General features: G+C 39.6%; 2 protein-coding genes across 2 annotated transcripts in view; one reads left to right on the forward strand and one right to left on the reverse strand.

Annotated features, from left to right (window-relative positions):
• The window catches only part of LOC131230258 (protein SWEETIE), a 135,261-nt gene extending 122,680 nt beyond the window's left edge, over window positions 1–12,581 (forward strand). Inside the window, exons 39-47 of the mRNA XM_058226088.1 lie at window positions 3,211–3,369; window positions 5,271–5,368; window positions 5,961–6,057; window positions 6,172–6,307; window positions 7,165–7,475; window positions 7,886–8,032; window positions 8,120–8,284; window positions 8,519–8,644; window positions 11,251–12,581. Coding sequence (XP_058082071.1) covers window positions 3,211–3,369; window positions 5,271–5,368; window positions 5,961–6,057; window positions 6,172–6,307; window positions 7,165–7,475; window positions 7,886–8,032; window positions 8,120–8,284; window positions 8,519–8,644; window positions 11,251–12,222 — 2,211 coding nt within the window. The 3' untranslated portion in view covers window positions 12,223–12,581. The remainder of the gene's footprint in view (window positions 1–3,210; window positions 3,370–5,270; window positions 5,369–5,960; window positions 6,058–6,171; window positions 6,308–7,164; window positions 7,476–7,885; window positions 8,033–8,119; window positions 8,285–8,518; window positions 8,645–11,250) is intronic.
• A 2,671-nt stretch (window positions 12,582–15,252) lies between these two features.
• Window positions 15,253–19,869, reverse strand: LOC131230260 (MDIS1-interacting receptor like kinase 2-like). Its single transcript, XM_058226090.1, has 2 exons — window positions 17,243–19,869; window positions 15,253–15,696 (listed from the first exon to the last, which is right to left on the reverse strand). The coding sequence occupies exons 1-2, from the start codon at window positions 19,836–19,838 to the stop codon at window positions 15,341–15,343; spliced, it is 2,952 nt and encodes a 983-aa protein (XP_058082073.1). The 5' UTR covers window positions 19,839–19,869; the 3' UTR covers window positions 15,253–15,340.
• Window positions 19,870–20,102: the final 233 nt, after the last annotated feature.

Here is a 20,102-nt window from a genome sequence, read left to right on the forward strand (position 1 = left end):
TACACTCTAAATGTTATGCATTCAATATTAGTTCAGTTAGACAGCGCATAACTTAGGACCCTGTACAAAGGAAACCTATTATGTGCACTTCCTTTTTGAGATGTTATGATTTAAAAGTGTGCATTAAGGTCTTTTCTAACAATCCATAAAGTTTCATTGAAAAATTCAACCATTTTCCCAATGTTTCCCCATGTTTCCCAAAAAGTGCGATAAATTATTAGCTACAAATGATATATCCCATGTGATAACCGATACGTATCTGTATCCCAAGGATGCAATACGTAACGCGATATCAATATTTCAAACACTGCATACAACCATGCGCCCATAAAAAAATTGAAATGATTTTTTTTAATAAACAGATTTTTGGTGATATCGATACATATGGCGATGTTATCAAAATACTGCCGATACAAGCGATACCTAGAATTTACACAATCGAAAATATTGGTGATACAAGTGACACCTGGAATTTAGAAAATCGAAAATATTGGTAATACATTGGTCATATCTATAGCTTGGGGATACTTAGCAATATATCGCCGATACGTAGAATTTCTAATAATACCAGTGTTATCTAGAGGTACGGAGCTAGAGGTACGGATGATATCTAGGATATTTCGATAATATCAACAATACTTTGAACAATGCCTCACATGTAGAATGAGCCATGGGATGGCATTCAACTTTTAACATTTGAGTGAGCAAGTATAGTTGCGTGTAAGTTTTACAAGAGACAAGACTACCTCTTACAAGTGTGCAATAACCGGTTGTGACCCTCCTAGCATCAGAAAACCCATCCCAATTGGCATCATAATATGCCTAGATGTGAAGATGACCATTATTGTTATACCAAAATCCTTTGCTTGGAGCTAATTTCAAGTAATGGAGAATTCTGTAGATAACTTCAAAATGATTGGAGTGTAGAGAGTGCATGAACTGATTGGCTACACTTGCAACATATGCAATAGCTGGACAAGTGATTGTCAAATAGATCTTCTCGACAAAATGGGGCATAAATGCTAGATAGTCAAGATTCTCTGATTCCTTATGATGAAGACAGTGATTCACCACCCTGGCATTACCCGATGCATGTGGTTGTGGGTGATTGGGCACATCCGTAGGGAATAGTCTTGCCTAAAAAATAGGGCGGGGACACTAAAAAAAGGCAAAGAAAGAAAGATTGTGATTCACCTTAGTAGGTGTTGCAGAATGCACAACCCAAATCCTATTTCTTGCAAAAGGTTTAGGACACATTTTCGTTGGGATGTACATTGAGCAACTTCAATTCCAAGGAAATATTTTAGCAAGTCTAAACTCTTAATTTTGAAGGTCCTAGTCAAAATAGATTTTCCTTTGGCAAACGTGTGTAACGGCTTTTCAGCCAGCAGACAACAGTTGCTTCAAAGCCGTTATTCCTTAGGTTATGGTTTTTTTTTTTTTTTTTTTTGAATGGCTTCAAAGATTATTACAAAGGTAAAACACATTCTTCATTTTGCTATTGTCAGGCGAAACAATATCACCAACATATACGACGAGAATAGTGTAGGATGTACAAGAGGTCTTGATGAAAGTTGGATGATCACGAGCTCTTACAAAAATCAATCTCCAAATTCACAGTAAGCTTTGAAAAATAAGTAGAGCTGTACACGAGTCGAACCGACTCAAGCTTGGCACAACTAGACTTGGCTTGGCCAGTAGCTTAGCCTAGCTCAAACTCGGCTCGGCTCGGTCCTCGAGTCTGACTAGCCAGCTCGGCTCGGTTCGGTCAACAACTCATGCCGATTCGAGCCGAGTTCGAGCCTGTGTGACATTTTCTCAAATACATGGAATACACCTTCAATTTCTCTATGCAAAACAACAGAAGCAGTTTTCAGATATTTCATCAAACATTCGGTCGGCAGCATCAAAATCAATATATGAGGGTAGTTTTATCATGTAAATTTATTTATTTATTTATTATTATTATTATTATTATTTTTTTTTTGTAATTTGTAGTGATTTGTTTCATATCCATACCTTCCTCGCCACCAACCAATCCCGCGGAGAATGTATGCACCCAAAACAATACTTCGTTGATTCATTTCATCAAACACTTGGTGAGCAACGTCAATATCAAAATAATCGAGTCACCGAACTGATTCGATCCGAGTTCAAATGAAATCGAGCTTCTGCAGCAGCTGATGCGACTGAATCAACTGCTTTTTTCAATGATCGGGAGGTTTACCCGCTGCATTGAACACTAGATCACAGGCTTATGATAAAGAACGAGCAGTTCGAGGAGGTATCTAAATCCTCTACTTAGCTAGAGAAAGCTTTTTGGCCATCGTGTTACCTCCTGCGAGATAGCTCCCAATCCATCTTCGCTTCGACGCCCAACAGTGCTGCGACACGTTCAATCCGGAGTGCCGCCCCTATTGGCATAAGCTCGTGACGCTTAACGACTAAACGACTTATTCGATTTGAGGTTCGATCCGAGTTGATTCGAGCTCGGACAAGCTTGAACTCGGCTCGAAATTTTTTTGAGCTCCAAAAATCAGCTCGAACTCAGATTTGAACAGAGTCGAATCGAGCTTTTTCGAGTTGAGTCCAGCGAGTTAACCGAGCTAACTTGGTTCATGTACAGCTCTAAAAATTAGGGGAAAGAGATGAGTGAAGATAAGGGTGTAAGACCTTTATCCTATAATGTTAGTGAAGGTGCCATCGACTACCTTCACTTTGCCATTCACTACCTTCAGTATTTTAAATAGCGAATGGTGTATAGCGTAGCATTCACCCCCTTTAAGCGTGATGCGTAAGCTATATAGTGTGTAGCTTTCATTACTAGATTTTTAATTAAGGTTGCTCTTGGTTGCACCAATTTCATGGTATTCTGCCCCAAATTAGGCTGATTAATAATGAAATTTTATGATATTTGGTGCAATCAAATGCAACGTGAAGTAATAGGAAATAGCATTAAGTATAAAGGTAAAGAAAGAGCCATGAAACTATTTAATATTGTTACTTATATTATTTTACTAAAGCATTGAAAAGATTTTATGCATTTAGATGCTGATTTTATAATCATGTATTGTTCATTCTTCATCTTCTAAGGTTCTATTCCAACTTTTTAGATGCCTGTGATTAATTAGGATAATCATCTGATTGTCTATTGTTTGAATGGAACATTCCTTTCTTGATTTCATGGTTCCATGTATTTTGCGGATGCAGGTCCTTACATACCCTGATCAGATAACTTGTTCACGGAATAGACTTGCCATACCTGTACTATCGCAGGTAAAAGGACTTCCCTTCTCAAATGATCCATATGTTGATCTCTCAAAGTTAGAATTTGAAATTGGAGTATGTGCGACATTGCATTTATCTCAGGTACTGTATATTTCCCAGTCCAAAAAAGTGGTGATTGTTTCTTAAAATTTGCTTCTCAAACTGTTAAATGACTACGTTGTGCTAATCTTGAGGCTTATGAGAAGCTACAATGAGAAGAAGAAAGATGGAAGAGGGGGGTTAAAAAAATTGCGCAGTTGTGGAGATGAGTAGCGCCAGTTGTGACGAGAAGCAAACACGCTGATGAGAAGTGTGGGTGATGAGACCACAAATACCTTCGAGCAAACAAACACTTCTGCAACTTCAGTGACGTGAGCCACCAGAACAATAATTCGGCACAAACGAGTCTAGATCAACTATCCAACTCAACCAAGGCTAGGCCAATTGCCTAACACAATCATAAGTCCGAACAACTCTCTGGAACAAATAAGAATGGAACAACTTTAAACAATATAAGGAACGAGTCTTGATTAACTATCCGGCTAAACCAACGCTGGGCCAACTGCCCAACACAATTATAAGTGTGGACTGCTATCTAGAACAAACAAGAATGGACCAATTATCTAATATAAAATATGAATTTGAGTCAACTGCTCAAAGTAAATAAGCCTAGTACAATCATAATTCTCAGCGAAGGCTGGGACAATCACCCAGTCCAAACAAGCTTAAACCAACTGTCTTGTTCATAAATGGGTCCATTCTAACTACCCGGTACATAAACGAGTCGAGCCGACTGCCTTGAATAAACACTGGTTGCATGACACATTTTGGCAAGAAGAGCGTTAAACGAAGAAGTTGCTAAGTTGTTGAAGGAGGAGATGGAAACGAGAAGAGCACACATCACACTGCAAGAGACAAGTTAGTCAAAAACCTCTAACCAGGGAGCACACGTCACAACAACACATGAACCAGATCACCAGAGAGAGCCCCAGCCCTCTTATTTATATTAGTAAAAACATGGGGTATATGCAGCTATCAACCTTTCAGCACTTCCACACCTTGCTTTTGTGAGAATGCCTCGGGCGCCTTTATCCTCTTGCGCCTGGTATGTGGTCTGCTGTGCCTTCCTCTTTGGGTGATACTTGCAGTCGGCCTGTGATTATCCTTCTCAAAAATGTAAGACACACTCCGCCCCTTGTTGCTTGCAATCGGCCAGGCAGATTCCACTGGTCTTACACTTTGGGCATCAGTCATCGCTTTTGCTTTTCTCTGCCGTATCTTGCATGACGTCTTTGGCCATTCTGAGCACGTCCTCCTTGAGATTTGAAACATCGAACGCCTCCTTCTCCCCTTATTCATTCGTTTAGGGGCTGCAGAAGGTCTTTTGTTTCTAGGCTCGTTGCGAGCGCCACCACTTGCTTTGCTCCAGTCCGGGTGGAAGAGATTGACTCGGTCTTGGATAGACAGCAAAAGTCTGTCAAGCTGGAGTAACCTAATGAGGCCCAGCTTGGAACAAGGGCTAACATAGTCAAACCTGAGAAGGAAACAGATTCTTCTCTAACACAAACGAAACATGCCATTAATGAGGTTTCCAATAGTAGATTTGGTGCTCTCTAGGATTCAATAATATGTGATTGCCTAATGATCTACAACATGTATCACTTAAGTTCTGGCATGAACTCGTTGCACTCTGTGTTCATGTTTGGCATGAACTCTTGTTGCAGTCTGTTGTAATGTTATGTTGCTGCATTAGGATCTAATATCACTTTTTAAAATTTAAAATTTTATTTTCGGATCCATTAGTAAAATATAGCATATCAATTCAACTTTTGAACCTCACAAGGACCGAAATGTATTAAGGGATGAAATTCTTTCTTCCATTGTATTTAGTGCTGTATTAGATCCTTGTTGGAAAGTTAATCTGCGTTCCAAGCATTTTTCACATTGTTATTTTCAGATCTACAGAGATAGTATCATAGCCTAATTTCTTCTCTTTTGAACAGATTGTGCAGGCCTGCCCTGAAAAGTATTTTCAAATGGATGATTTTGCATTTGTTGCAATGGAACTCTGTGTAAAGTATCAGTATGAAATATTTCAGAGGTAGTTGGTCTGTCCATGAAACTCAAAGTTTTAATATTTGCTTATTCAGAAAGATGAGCACCTGTGCCAAAAGTCTTCCATTTACAATTTCCATCCTGTTAGACAAATCTTGTGCTACTTTGTACTTGCACCTAGTTGTAGATGATAAAATCATGCAACTAGCTGCATGTGGGGCCCACCCTGGTGTGTGTATTGCATCTGACCCATCCATGATGGGTCACCCTACCATAAAAATTGGAGGCCACAGTAATAGGCTGATCCAACTCTTATGCAGGCTGCCACTTGAATTTGGAGGTTTTTGGGTGACTCTTCCATTGTTTTGTGTGGTGTGGTGCACAAGATGATTAGATCAGCCTATTTTTGGGGTGTCTCATTTTCATAGTCGGGCAACTCTGTTGGACAGGCTTTATATACACTTACAGTGGGCCCCAGATGCAGGTAGTTGCACGAAGTTCTCATCTGCAAGTTGCGGGCAAGGTGTTCACACACACACACACACACACACACACACACACACACACATGTACGCATGAATTCAAGCATATAACTATATATTCCTATCTGAAGTCACAGTCTCAATATTTTGTTGCAGTGCTGATGCAATCACCCAAGATCAACAAAGTTTCAAAGAATTAATTTCTGCACTATTTGTTACAGCTGAGACAATAGTACGACGCATGTATCCTAAGGTTTGTAAGAAATATCCATATGATTATCCTTGTGGTTTCAGCCATGTTTATCTTGTTGTTGCAAATGTTAATGTCCATGTCTTTCTCGAACTAATAACATGCCTTGAAATGCAGAGGCAGTGGAAGTTGATATTGGGATTTTTATCAACTAGTTACAAGTGCTTAAAAGATGCTTCAACTGACTCATGCTTGTCGACAGTAATTTCTTTCACCCGGAATATTCTGCCTTTGTTGAAGAAACATTTGGGAGGTACATTACTCTGGAGTTATTGTTTGTTTGTCTTATTTGTGGAAGTATCAGATTTTTCTTTGATTCTGCCTTCATAAAATTTGTTGTGATGTATGTATAGAAACCTCTCTGCCTGTCATTGAGAAATATCAGGCTTGTTGAATGCAAAATCTGTATACTTGTGAATGGGAAGTAAACATTTCGTTTCATTGTAAAGACAATTTCTCCGATATATGCTGTTGATCAAAGGGATAAGGTTGTGTTTAAATGCAATGTGATAGTTGCAACAAATTCAATAGACAGGAAATGACGAAGGGTAGCAATGGGCTGGGTAGTCTGCCCAACCCAGGTTTGGACTGGGCTTGGACCTACTAGCTGGCCCATGGGTTGGGCTTGAGCCCCCCATGCATGGCCTGATTAATTTTCAGGTCAGGTCTGGACTCATGTCACTTCAGCCTGGCCTGCATGTGTTGAATGTATACCGTTGGTGTAATTCCTCTGTAATGTCTTTTTCTTTGTGCATCTGTGCCCCACATGATCAATTGATATTAGTAACATTCAAGTAGGAAGTATGGATTTTTAGCAACTTTCGGTCTGGGCTGGATCAAGTCCGTCCATCTCAGGCTTGGGCAGAGCCAGGCCTAGCCTGGCCGAGCCTAAATCTGGCCCATTGCGACCCCTAGAAATGACCAAAATGTAACTGCCTTCCTTACTATTCGGAATTGATGTAGCGGTGTTTCCATCATTTTGAACTTTAAAGTAGGATAATTGCATTTCACGGCATAGGTAAATATAACGAACTTTGTTTCTATAGTTTCGATTAAGAAACTCCCATTAGAAAACTCCCATAAAAAAATGATGTGAACTCTGTCTTGCAGATAAAGCTGAACTCTGTGATGATGCTATTGCCACCAAGGAAACAGTCTTGGGAGCTTGGCAAAATGAGATTCTCCACTTGTCTCAAGACTGCATCAAGAGTATCCATATCCTGGACAGTAAGAGGAGGAGCTCGTGTAAACTGCTGCATACAAAACTTTCTTTCTGCCTTGAGGAAGCATTATCCCTCTCCAGACTGGCTCATGAAACTCAACAGCTTGGACAGAGCAAAGACAATAACATGTTTCTCTTTACCCTATACAGACAATGCATCAAATGCATGCAGATCACTCTTATGGACTCCAATATACAGGTAATTGCATGTCAATGCTTCTAATATGTGATCATCATCATCTAGACAGTGTCAAGTAGGAAGGGATGCCAACTTCGTAACAAGGATACGACATTTCTTAAATGAATAAATAACTGTTGTCTGACACCTGTGTAGGATACACGTGTTGGACACATTTTGACACTTTCTATTTGGAAAAATAATTTAATTATCCTCTTTTCATATTCTAATTACAAGAATATAGTTCGTAGTGTATCCATATCTTATGCATATATGAAGCACAAATTCTATTATACGATGTTTTTCTTTATCATATGATTCTGCATGGATGTGTGGCCAGATTGATTTCTTGGGACCCCTCTGTGACACCCTGCGTTCGTGACCAAATTACATAGGATCCTAAAATATCTGAAAATTCTCTGCATGATCAGGTTCAGACTGTTGGATTGTATGTGCTGAAAAGCATTTTCCAGAGGGAACTTGGTGAAAGCGCAAACATGGAAAATAATTCTTTCATTCTCTTTTCCGCTGGAGAGCTCCTCGGAGATATTTTCTCTCTAATTCACAAGATCTCGGAGGTACTTCCCATCTGAATTCATGGCATATAAGCTAGCTGGTTTTCATCACGTGCTTCTAAAAGAGCTGTCTTATCCTCTTGATTTCAGAAAATCGTGACCAGAGAATCACTTGTAATTGCTGGTGAATGCTTGAGACTTCTGGTTCTCCTGCACACACTGTCACAAGCAAGTGAATGTCAGAAAGATGTTATGAATTTACTATTGGAAGCAATAATCATGGTTGTGTCGGTGTCAACTGAAGTTCATTCACAGGTAGTGAAAGTTCTTACAACTGTTTATGCTGATTTATTGGGCTTTAAATTGTTTATTGGGTTGGGCTCCTGATGTGTCTATCAGTTTGGGTGCTCTTATGAGAATCAAGTTTAAGTGGTTTTCTTTAATAAAACTATGGTTACAGAGGATTTTCTCTCGAGCAAATTTCCCAATTTTAGTTTAATTCCAGGAACTAATTAAATTATATTTATCTCATTAACTGTTCAATTTCAGGAACTTATTGAGATTAAGAGCAATGCTATGAGGCTGGTTTCTCACCTTGCTCAGATTCCATCCTCTGCGGTTCAATTCAGAGAAGTTTTATTAGCAATGCCAGTGACACGCAAGCAGCAACTTCAGGTACACTTGTTACAAAGTCAGATAACAACAGTTCCACATAATCCAGTTGATTCACCTGCCTGTAAAGCTAAAGAGGAGTTATTTGATACTCTGTCAGTGCAGGAACTTTTGATATGCATGCACACCTACACAGCGTACGTTTTACTCAAATTAAACAGACTAAACTGCCAAACTGTCACTAAGTCAGTCCATAAATCAGATTTCATGAACAATACTAACAATTAGCTTGTGGACACGTTAAAACAGGACCATTGAACATTTTTCATTTTTAACCGTACAATCAGTATCCACCAATCTGATAGTCACAGATAACAAATGATCTTGATTTTTGTTTCGTTCATGGTACATCTAAACAGGGACCCATAATTTAGACAGCTTAATTTGAATTACTTGTATGCAACCTATGCAATTTTTGACCAATTTTTAAGTGCCTGTGTTTCATCCATCACACTGCCAGTGTCAAGTTTTTCTCGAAGCTAAATCCACGTAGAGGTGAAATTGTAAATGTTGAGGTCGAGTTCCCTACTCTTTCCAAGCTGTTGGTCTTATGGACCCCCATCACAAACGAACCACTTGGGCATAGCTTCGGTGGATCCTGGGATCCACTGATGTGGGTGGGACCCCTGACTGTGGGGCACACCGTGATGTATGTGACTACATCCACACCGTCCATCCCTATTGAAAGCCCATTTTAGGGCATGATCCAAAAATTGTAGCAGATCCAAATCTCAGATGGACCATAGTACAGGAAACAATGGCCACAAAAGCTTTGGATCAAGATGATATTTGTGTGGTCTCTTCATCTAGGTCTTTGTGACCTTATCAATAGGTTAGATGGCAAAAAAACATTCATGTGGAATCCACAAAGTTTTTAATTGTGGGGATTCAATCACAACTGTTTCCTGTAGTGTGGTCCACCTAAGATTTGGTCAGCTTCATTTTTCGGATCATGCCCTAAAATGAGCTGTCAAAATGTTTGGAGGGTGTGGATTTAAGGCACATACATCACTGTGAGCGCCACAGTCAGGGGTCCCACCCACTTTGGTGGATACAGGGATCCACCAAAGCCGTACTCTCAAACCTCATTTAATGGAGGAAAGACCACTAAAAAGAAATGGCAGGATCTTCCAATTTGGGAGATTTTGGGGATATGGTCCATCCATGATGGGGGCCGTCGTATCTATGGCTTGAGTAGACCAACCATGGGCACCGCATCTCTGAACTAGGCTCTGAACAGGAAAGTTACCTCTTGAGAATCATTAGGGATCTCGGCCACCTCTGCAATAGACTTAATAATCTTTTACCACAGTTAAATTACCCTGGCTTTATTTTGGCATGAAAAAGTTTACTGTTTCTACAGCATACATAGTTCACCAAATTCCCACATACATTCTCATCAATAAAGTGCCTCTGCAAAATTATTTTGAAGTTGCCATTCTAAAGGAAACTACTCTTCAAAATTTCCATCATCCAGGTTGATTCAGTCACTTGCAATGAATTTTCAGATGCATATGAGACCGTTTTGGCTATTGTTGTTTGTGCAAATATTGTATTCCTGGATGTTGAAGCGAATTTGATACTAAATCTTGTATCTTATGAATTCACCAATCTAATGTTTTAGTCTTGCATTACCCATTTTATAAATGTTTCCATCCACTGGCTTGTTTGTGTATTATGATAATTTAGAGACAGTGGCCCATATTCTATTGATGGCTCGTCAAATTCAGTGGTCATGTTTGTTACACTTTTATGTCGGATTGGAGTAGACCGACTCATGAATGATGCACTTGCATAATTTGTTTGAGAACTGATCACATACAGTCAAAGATACCACAACTTGTGGTACTGTACTATCTTTTCCGCTAAGTTGCCAGTTGTGCAGGACATGAAAATGGTAGGCCCCGCCATGAGGTTTACACATCTAGAAAATCAGGTTGATATGCTCACGAGATTGGCCACACCTTAATGTCAAATCAGATTGTTGGTTGTCGATTTATTACAGTGGAATAGCTCACCTGATGCGTGGCCTGATTTTTGTTCAAAGTGATCTTCATGGTGGGTCGTATTGTTTCACAGTATTGATGCCTACACAAGTGGTATGTTAGTGGGAAAGATGGTACGGTTCCACAAGTTGTCTTACCTTGCCTGTATGTGACCAGTTTCTCAATTTGTTTTCATTTTCAAGATGAGAAAAGCTTCAGTGCTCTGGGAGAACGTGATAATCCGTTCTATACATGGGCACCCATGTACCTCAAATTAACCGTCCGAATCGTGGACCCCATTTACATTGTTGTAATACAAAATTTACCCGGAGTGGATGATCTGAACTGCCTGATTGGTGGACAGAATAGAAAATGTTCAATTGTCTGAACTACACAAACTGAAGTCCAATGAGCAGAGGTCAGGATCATTTGATTAATCCAATTTACAGTGGGGAACGCTATTTGGATCGTTTGAGGTTTGAACTAAGGTACAAATATGCAGTATGCCACTATGGCTTTCATAATCTGCGAGCGTATCAAGAAACTCTTTTTTCATATATCTACTGTATCTGATTCTGATTAGGGAGAAACAATATTTTAACATTCTTGGATGGTACATTTCAGGATATCATCCGTGCTTCAGTTACTCAGGGCCAGAATGCAGCTCAGGTGACATCCACCAGTTCATCTCCATCTCCAATCATCAAGATACCATTGCAGATGGACAAAGAGCCTCAAGCTAATGTTTCGGAACTCGTAACGGCACATCCCAACACTTATAGTATGGAAAAAGGAGAAGAAGAAGATGATGATGATGATTGGGATGCATTTCAGTCTTTTCCTGCTGATAATGCTTCTACAGCTGCTCAACCAGAAGTGGCAGGAGTGGAAGCTGTACCTGCTTCAAATGACAATTCTCCCATCTTGGAAAGCAACCACAAAAGGAAAACTGACTTTGAGGAGAGTTCAGATTTTGAACATCATGAGGATAGTATACAGGTGAATGATATGCACAATCCAGAGGGTTGTGGAGAGAATGTATTAACGAGACAAGGCAACGGAAATGATCTCCAAGAGTTCTCTACTCCACAACCTTCCGAAAATGTCGTAGTGCGAAGCAGCAACAACCCTCTTCGTGGCAATGAGGGTCCAGTGATCAGAAGTGACGGTGATGGAAATGACGAAGAGCTCTCTGATCCTCAATCGGTTGAGGATGCTGAAGAATCGAATCCCAACCATTATTTGCAAGTGGGTGGACAGACTATAATGCGAAGCCGAGATGATGGAAGTGATCTCCAGAAATCCTCCAATTCACAGTGGATCGAGGATGCTGAGGAGTTGAACAATGAAAGGCATTTAGAGACTAGCAGAGAGAGGATGATGGGGACCCAAAGTGATGAGAATAGTAATCAAGAGATTTCTGATCCACAACCAGCTGAAGGTGCGGAAAATACAAGTGATGGACAACAGTTGGGCGGTGATGGACAGGAAACGGCAATCTCCCTATTGTCTTCAGATGCTCAACCTCTCCAGGGCGCCAGAATGGCCACCAATAAAAATGGCGATCAAGAGATTTATGATCTAAAACCTGTCTAGAGTCCAGGTTAGATGATTGGTTGATGAACAACTTCTACAATGTGGTGAAAGGAAAATGACGATGGAAATGGATTCCACGAGTTTCCGATGATACTCTACCCTTCAAGGACGTGGAGTATAGTTTGGATATGGAAGCAGCAAGACAGGCGATAGTGGTAAGCAAGAAATGTATTGTGAATGAGATTGATGTGTATTAGATGTTTTATTATAACAACTTGGGGTTGGCTTCAATGAGAGTTTTATAATGTAGGCATTATTTTGACTAGCTCACAAATAACTCTCTCCTCCGCAACCATGTAAATTTGAATGGGAAAAAGGATTCCATTTTCATTCACCAAGTAACATCCCAATCCGATCCATTTCTTTGAACATGATTTGTATTTAAGAGTAGAAATGGTTGGGTTAGACTCTACCCAAGCCCTACCCATTTCCTGAACGAGTTAAGAATTTTGGCCCAATCCTAACCCGTAAACCATAAACTGGTCCATCCCAACCCACTCAAAATTCGCCAAATTCAATCTTGATCTGAGCACAAATTTTGATTTGATTGGACCCAACCTAATAAAGACTACCAATATTATTAGCTAAAGGGTGTGGTTGGTTTTATCTTTGTTTACTTCATTGCCAAGTAATAGGTTGCGCATATGACACAAGTTTTGGGGTATACGGTTTTCCTATAAATAGGCACCCCTTGTAGGTTTTTATTATTATTGAAGCTTAATAAAAATTCTGTATTTTCCTATTCTCTGAGTTCTCAAGTTGTGGAAATCCAATTGGGTGTGAAGCCCTCCTTTCATCGAAGGGCTAACTACCGTGTGAGAAGTCACATCGATCCCGATTCGCCCCCATCCTCTACCATCTCTATTTCTCATCTCCTATCACCATCCGTGCCTCAAATCTGTCCTTTATTGCAACGGTTTTCCTCTTTACAGCAGAATTCGGGTTCTGGCCCTGCAGGAGGGCTAAAACTTTGGCAAAACACCATGCACAGACCGTGTGTCTGATCGACACGAGACTTAGGGGTTTTGAAGCCCTCCCCTGGCCGACCAAAGCCAAAGAGGCACTTTCCGCGTTCGGCGCCCCCTCGCACATGCGACAGGCCTAACCCGCTATTCACGAGCGGGGACTATCTCAAGGTTCAGATTTTCGCCTATTTTACTTCTCTCATGCCTATTCTACCTAACCCTAACCCTAGATTGCATTACTTTCAATTTATTTGTCCCTTTTCTTGCCCAAGAGTTCTCTGAATTAGAATTGGTGAATCCCTTGGATTAGGGACTGATTGTTGTACATGTGTGGTTAATTTTTACTTCCCTTTGAGTATTGTTTGGTCCATAATTTTACTGATTCAGCCATAGCCTATGTAGGCCTGGACCTACACGGATTCTCCTTGCTTGAATGTTTGAACTTTTGTGTGGGATGTGAAATTTTATGTGATTGTTTTCTGAATTAGTATAATTTAAAGCCTGAGATCTTGCATATCATATTTAATTTTCATGTCTTGCATCAGCTCTCTTGAGGATAGTTTCAGGGCTCTTAACAATAGGGTTACGTGTGAAGAAAGGCATAGGTTGCTTATTATGCTCTTAACAATAGGGTTACGTGTGAAGAAAGGCATAGGTTGCTTATTATGCTCCTATATAGACTGGAGTATATTCATAGACACTTTGCATTGTGCTACAATACCAACATCGTAGTCACATTTCCAGAATGTGGATTTATCGTTCTTTTCTTCTTCTTCTTCTTTTCTTTTTCCCTTTTCCAACTAAAGAAGCCATAAATTACCATCTCTTTATCCTTGGATTTGAGAAAAGCTACACTTAAATCCCATTTTAGCTATTTATCCCTCTTATTCAATCTATTAGAAATCTTATCGAGGGTTATATGTGTCATGTGTCATGTTCCTAACATGCTGAGCAGGTTTTACTTTCCAACCCTTGTTTGACATATTTGGGAGGGAGAATATATAACTGCATTTTCAATTCTAAGTCCCTCTAAAAGAAAGCCGTTCTAGACCATATCATTAATGTTTTGAGATCTTGAGTAATTTTTATTTTAGGCAGTTATTGCTGTCAATTCCACAAGCTCGCTGTTTATTGCCTGGGATATGTGGACAATATCTTGTATCAAAATAAATGATATAAGAATTGGGCTTATGTTCTTTCCTCTCTCCTCAAGTGCCATCTAGGGAGTTATCTTAGAGGTTGGCATGCATAGGCTGAGAGATAAAAGTCTAGAAACCTTTTTGTCGGTATCTCCAAATTAAATATTATTTATATTTTAGATGCTCTTATTGAAGTTTATAATGAGGTGTGAGATCTCTACTCCAAACTCTTCTTCATGGACAATGAGTCTATTAGTTGGTGCACTCTTTTATCTCATGCCTTGGATTATTAGAAAGTGATAGAAAGCTCTTACTTTAAGATTGTCTAGGAATCCCTTGGGTGCTGCTTTTCAAATTATTCTTGCTAGCGAGTTACCTTTTCATTTGATTTTCTTTTATTTTCTTCTATAGCCCAGGATGTGGGCTCTCTTCCTAGACCAGAGCGTAGACTCTTTTCCTTTTCCTTTTCTTTTTTCTTTTTTCTAGCCTGGGTTGTGGGTGCTTATTTCAAGCCTAGTATATGAGCTTTTTTTGTTAACTTTGCTTTAAGGGCTTTGCCCCTTGTTTTTTGTTTGTATTCAATTAGGTCTTAGCCCTTGGTAATAAGAGAGTCTATTCTTGCCTTATGAAAAAAAAAAAAAAACTTAAACCATCTCTCTTAGATAAATAAACTCATTCTTTTACTTTTCATAATACATTAGTATATATAAGGAAAATTATTACAATTCCTAGAAGGTAGATTTTTTATTTGGCTTGAAAACCTTCAGTTAGAAGATAATCACCACACAAGAAAATATCTTTATTCTTTCAAATACTTTATTACATATAGATTTCGACCACCAACTCTTAAATACTACAGTTTTTTATAAACATCGATTCCACATACTGAAATATGTACATATCATAACAAGAAAAACAACTTATCCATGCTCGATGATTTTCATACAATAAACAGGCAGTAATAATGTACATGCCACCGCATGCCCACAAACTTGGTGATTTTCATCCACCCAACTATACCTTCAGATCCATCAGTTGACGGAATGTAAGCGCATGGAATGGCTGTAGTGAGAAAGAAGGCCTACCAATGGATAGCTCCTGAGCCACATGTCGCATGGTTGGCCGAGAGTCTGGATCTGGCCGAATGCATGCAAGAGCCATGTATACCACAAATAAGACTTGCTGTGCAACATCAGTCATCGGATCTGAGAGACGCTGGTCCAACATATCTTTTATTAGTGTATCTTGTCTACTTGATGACAGAGAGGAGATGAGCTCCCCAGGATGACTTCCCATCATCACTTCAAGTGCCACAACACCAAAGCTATATACGTCGCACTTTTCAGTCACCCTCATTGTATATGCAAGCTCTACAAGAAAGAATATCGTCAGTCATGTTCTTTTCGCTTTGTTAATCATCAATAGTTAAACTCTTAATCATATATCAAAGCTCACTTGGGTTTCTTGAGTTAGGTTTCATATCTTTTAGGTTTTTGTGCTTGCTAACCCTAAGGCATCTCTTCAAAGATGTGTTTAGTACATTTGAGAGGTGAATAAGATGGGACAGACTTTTGGATGATCTTGCTAGAAAGTCGGGATGGTCCACTCACCAAGCATGCCATATACATACATTAAGTGCATATTGTTGGGTTTTTTTTTTTTTTTTCTTGAAACTATCTATTGTTTTCACGTGGTGGTGGGCTGCCCAATAAGCATACCAGTATAATCATAGTGTCAGGTCACCTGGCATGTATGAAACAGGGTGTAATGGTGCGCGTACAGGCATCATTGTAGCTAGACATTTCATTGGCAAAGATTGGGTGATATGGGCATTGTTTCCTAATATTAAAATGGATTTAGTATAATTATTTGTATCAATATTCTGGATTGACCAACCAAATCTCTCTCTCTCTCTCTCTCTCTCTCTCTCAGAGAGAGAGATTTGGTTTCAGTCAGAGAGAGAGAGAGAGAGAGAGAGAGAGAGAGAGAGAAGCAAAGGAAACAAGCAACAAACATTTTCCACCAAAACGTTTCGATGATATTCTAATCAGGTTAAAGTCAGTAACCAGTGGGACCCATAGTTCTAAGATCCAAACTACTGATAGGCCCCAATTTGGTTGGATCATGTATTAATAATTCTTCTAATTGGAACTTTTGTTGTGTGGGGCATTTAGTGTGTCAGACATCACATAGATGGCTTGGATTGTAAAGCTGTGAAACCCTTGTACAACAGAGAAAACCCAACTATTCTCTTGGATATCTTTGCAAAGGATTGCAGGATGCCACATTTCTTGCCGTATCATTTTCACATTTACTTCTCCGGACTTACCTATGCTTTGGATTTGAGACAAGCATCATTGTAGGGTCCAGAAGTTACTTCAGTGTTAGTAGGAAATATTTAGGTTATAATCATTGAGTTTGCTTGAAAATGGGTATCAACGTTTTTTTTTTTTTTATAAAAAAAATGAGATAATGACTGGTTCATCAGTCATCCTTTAATTAAAGTCAAACAATGGGGCTTTAGGACTATATTTTGAAAGAGTAACTGGGTTTTTGGAAAGAGTTTAAAAGCAAGCTCTTTCCGATGATAGCTGAATGGATATGCAAGTGTACCTCAAAACCTCTAACTTTTAACTAAATAAATTGAAGGATTGGAATAATATCCCTGGTATGTTTCTTTTGCAAGGCCTATTACAACCGTAGGATTAGAGAATCTTTGTGGGAAGAGAGCATTTTCAGATACAATTTTTCTTATATTCCAGTTGCCCTGGATTGCCACATCCGGCAACAATATGCTAATAAATGCACAAACTTTATAATATATGTGCCAATACCAAAAGATAGAAAAGTTTATGAAAAATAAAGACCAATTACTAATAAAACTATTAAAGCGTGGAGAATATACTAGCAACTAACCTGGAGCGATGTATCCGCAAGTGCCTGCGAGTGTAGACCAATTTGAGGAATCAGGTATCAGCAATCGTGCAGTTCCAAAGTCAGAGACACTAGCCTCAAGTTCTGAATTCAACAGAACATTGTTGCTTGATAGGTCTCGATGGACAATTGGCAGGGTACAATCATGGTGCATGTAAGATAAAGCATGAGCCACACCTATGATAACCTTCACCCTTAGAGTCCAGTCCAACTGTGTAGCTCCTTCATCGTTGCTTAGGATGCTTGCCAAGCTTCCCCTTTCCATATACTCATAGACTAGAAATGAGAATCGAGCATGTGAACAGAAGCCATATAGCTTTACAATGTTGCGATGGCGGATTTCTGTTAATGCTTTTATCTCATTCTTAAAACTTCTTTGATCGGATTGATTCCCACCTTCGAGTGGGTAAAGTTTCTTCACAGCTACTACCTGACCTGCTGGTAGATTTGCTTTGTAAACTTTCCCATAACCTCCAATTCCTATGCAATATTTTTCATCAAAACCCTCTGTCGCCTCTACAATGTCTTCAAATGTGGTAATCCCATCATAATTGCATGTTGAAAATGTATTTCCTCCGCTCCTTTCAAGAACCACTTTCCCTATTCTTCTTCTTCTTCTTTGATAATAAATGGAAGAAATTATGCCAACGATTGCAAATAAAAGAAACAATATTGAGAAGAGAAGAATAATGAGGATCACAACTCTATTGCCTTTCTTCGCATCGCCATGACTTGCGGAAGAGGCATTGCAAGGTCGCAAACCTTGCACTTCACCACACAAGCCCTTATTATTTATAAATGCCTCTACAGGAAACTTTTGAAAGTTTTTGCTGTTGGGAATAGGACCTTCCAAAGCATTGTATGAAAAATCAATAGATTGCAAGCTAACCATCCCTTCAAAAGAAGGCGGAATGGAACCTGACAGCATGTTGTGAGAGAGGTTTAAAATTTCCAGACTAACCAATTTCATGAGTTGTGGAGGTATCTTTCCATTGAGGGAGTTATGACTTAGATCTAGTAATCCCTGTAGGAATACTAGGTTACCAATCTGAAAAGGAATGCTTCCATTCAAAACATTTTCACTCAATTTCAGATAATGGAGTTTGGAGCAATCCCCTAACTGACGTGGTATTGGACCACTTAGGTGATTCATTGACAGATCCAGAACCTCCAAATTGGATAGTTTTCCAATCTCTTGGGGTACCTGACCAGAAAGCTGATTATCATTTAAAGTCATGTTGAACAAAGAAGCCAGCCTTCCAAATTCCTTTGGAATCTCTCCTACTAAATGGTTCGAAGAAAGATCAAGGAATCCTAGCTGTTTCAACTGCCCAATCTCGGGAGGAATTCTACCAGTGATTTTGTTCCCCGAGAATTGTAGCTTTGTCAAGTTTTGGCATTCTCCCCAGTTTGGTGAGAGTTCACCAAACAACATGTTGTTGCTGACGTCCATGTATCTGAGATGTGGGTATACACCAAAGGCTTCTGATACATTTGCAATGAGGCGGTTTCCGCTGAGTCGCACTCTTATTAAGCTAGTGCAGTTTCTAAAGCTTCTAGGGATCTCACCAGTGAAATCATTGTCAAATGCAGTGAAGAATTTTAGCGATACACCATGGCATAACTGAGGTAAATAGCCAGAGAAGTTGTTGCCATGCAAGTAGAGTTTAGAAAGATTTGTCATGTTTGTCATTTCTTTAGGCAAGGAACCAGATAATTGACAGTCAAAAAGGGTCAGCCAAGTAAGCTTGGTCAAGTTTCCTAAAGTGGAAGGGATAGAACCTGTTAGAAGGTTAGTGGACAAGTGAAGCTCCTTGAGATTAACCAGATTCCCTATTTCTGGTGGAATTGAACCAGAAACTTGGGTTTGGTTGAGATAGAAAAGTTCAAGGTTGCTCAAATTACCTAAAGCAGGAGGGATAGGACCAGTCAGATTATTTTGGTACAACGCCAAGTCCACCAGAGCTTGTAGATTTCCGATTTGTGAAGGAATGGAGCCAGAGATTTGATTTTGGTATAGGTACAAGATGGAAAGCCTAGTCAGATTTCCTAAAGTGGAAGGGATGGAACCATCTAGATGGTTAATGGACAAGTCTAGCTTATTCAAATTCACAAGATTCCCTATTTTCAGAGGTATTGATCCACTTATTTCATTTGCAGACAGATTTAGGGATGTGAGTTTGTAAAGAGTGTAAAGATGGGACGGAATGGTTCCGATGAGTGTGTTGACGCTGAGATCAAGATGGAGGAGGTTTGGAAATGACGGGAAACTCAGGTTATCGAGCTTTCCTTGCAAGCCCACACTCGGTAAGCGTATCTCTGTTACACTTCCAAGGCTGTTGCATGAGATCCCAGTCCAGTTGCATGGAGAGATTGCGTTGGTGGTAGAATTAGCAGAAGTAAGCGACCATGAGTGGAGAGCTTGTACTGCAGAGAGGCTGGCTTTCCATTTCATGAGAGCCTCTACTTCTGAGAGTGCGAATGATGGTGCTGCTGTTGCAAATGATGTTACATGGAAAGAAAGAAAGGGTAGGAAAAAGAGGAGAAAAACAAGGGAGAGAGATTTGTGTATGGCCATGGTTGATGTTGCTTATGGTATGCTAAGAACTTACGATGGATGGGTATTTTTAGGAGAAGGTTGATGCTAAGCATAGCTTCTTTTATTCTTACGAGATATTACTACAAGCCTAATGAGTAAACTCGGTGGGGTCCACCGTGAGTTATGTATTTTATCGACTACGTCAATCCATTTTATCGAGGTTATTTTAGTTTTTGATCCAAAGTATGAATTATAATCCAGAGCTCAGTGGAACACACCACACAAAACAGTGCGGAATGAACA

Source organism: Magnolia sinica, chromosome 17 (assembly GCF_029962835.1).
Source record: "Magnolia sinica isolate HGM2019 chromosome 17, MsV1, whole genome shotgun sequence".
Taxonomy (NCBI): Eukaryota; Viridiplantae; Streptophyta; class Magnoliopsida; order Magnoliales; family Magnoliaceae; genus Magnolia; species Magnolia sinica.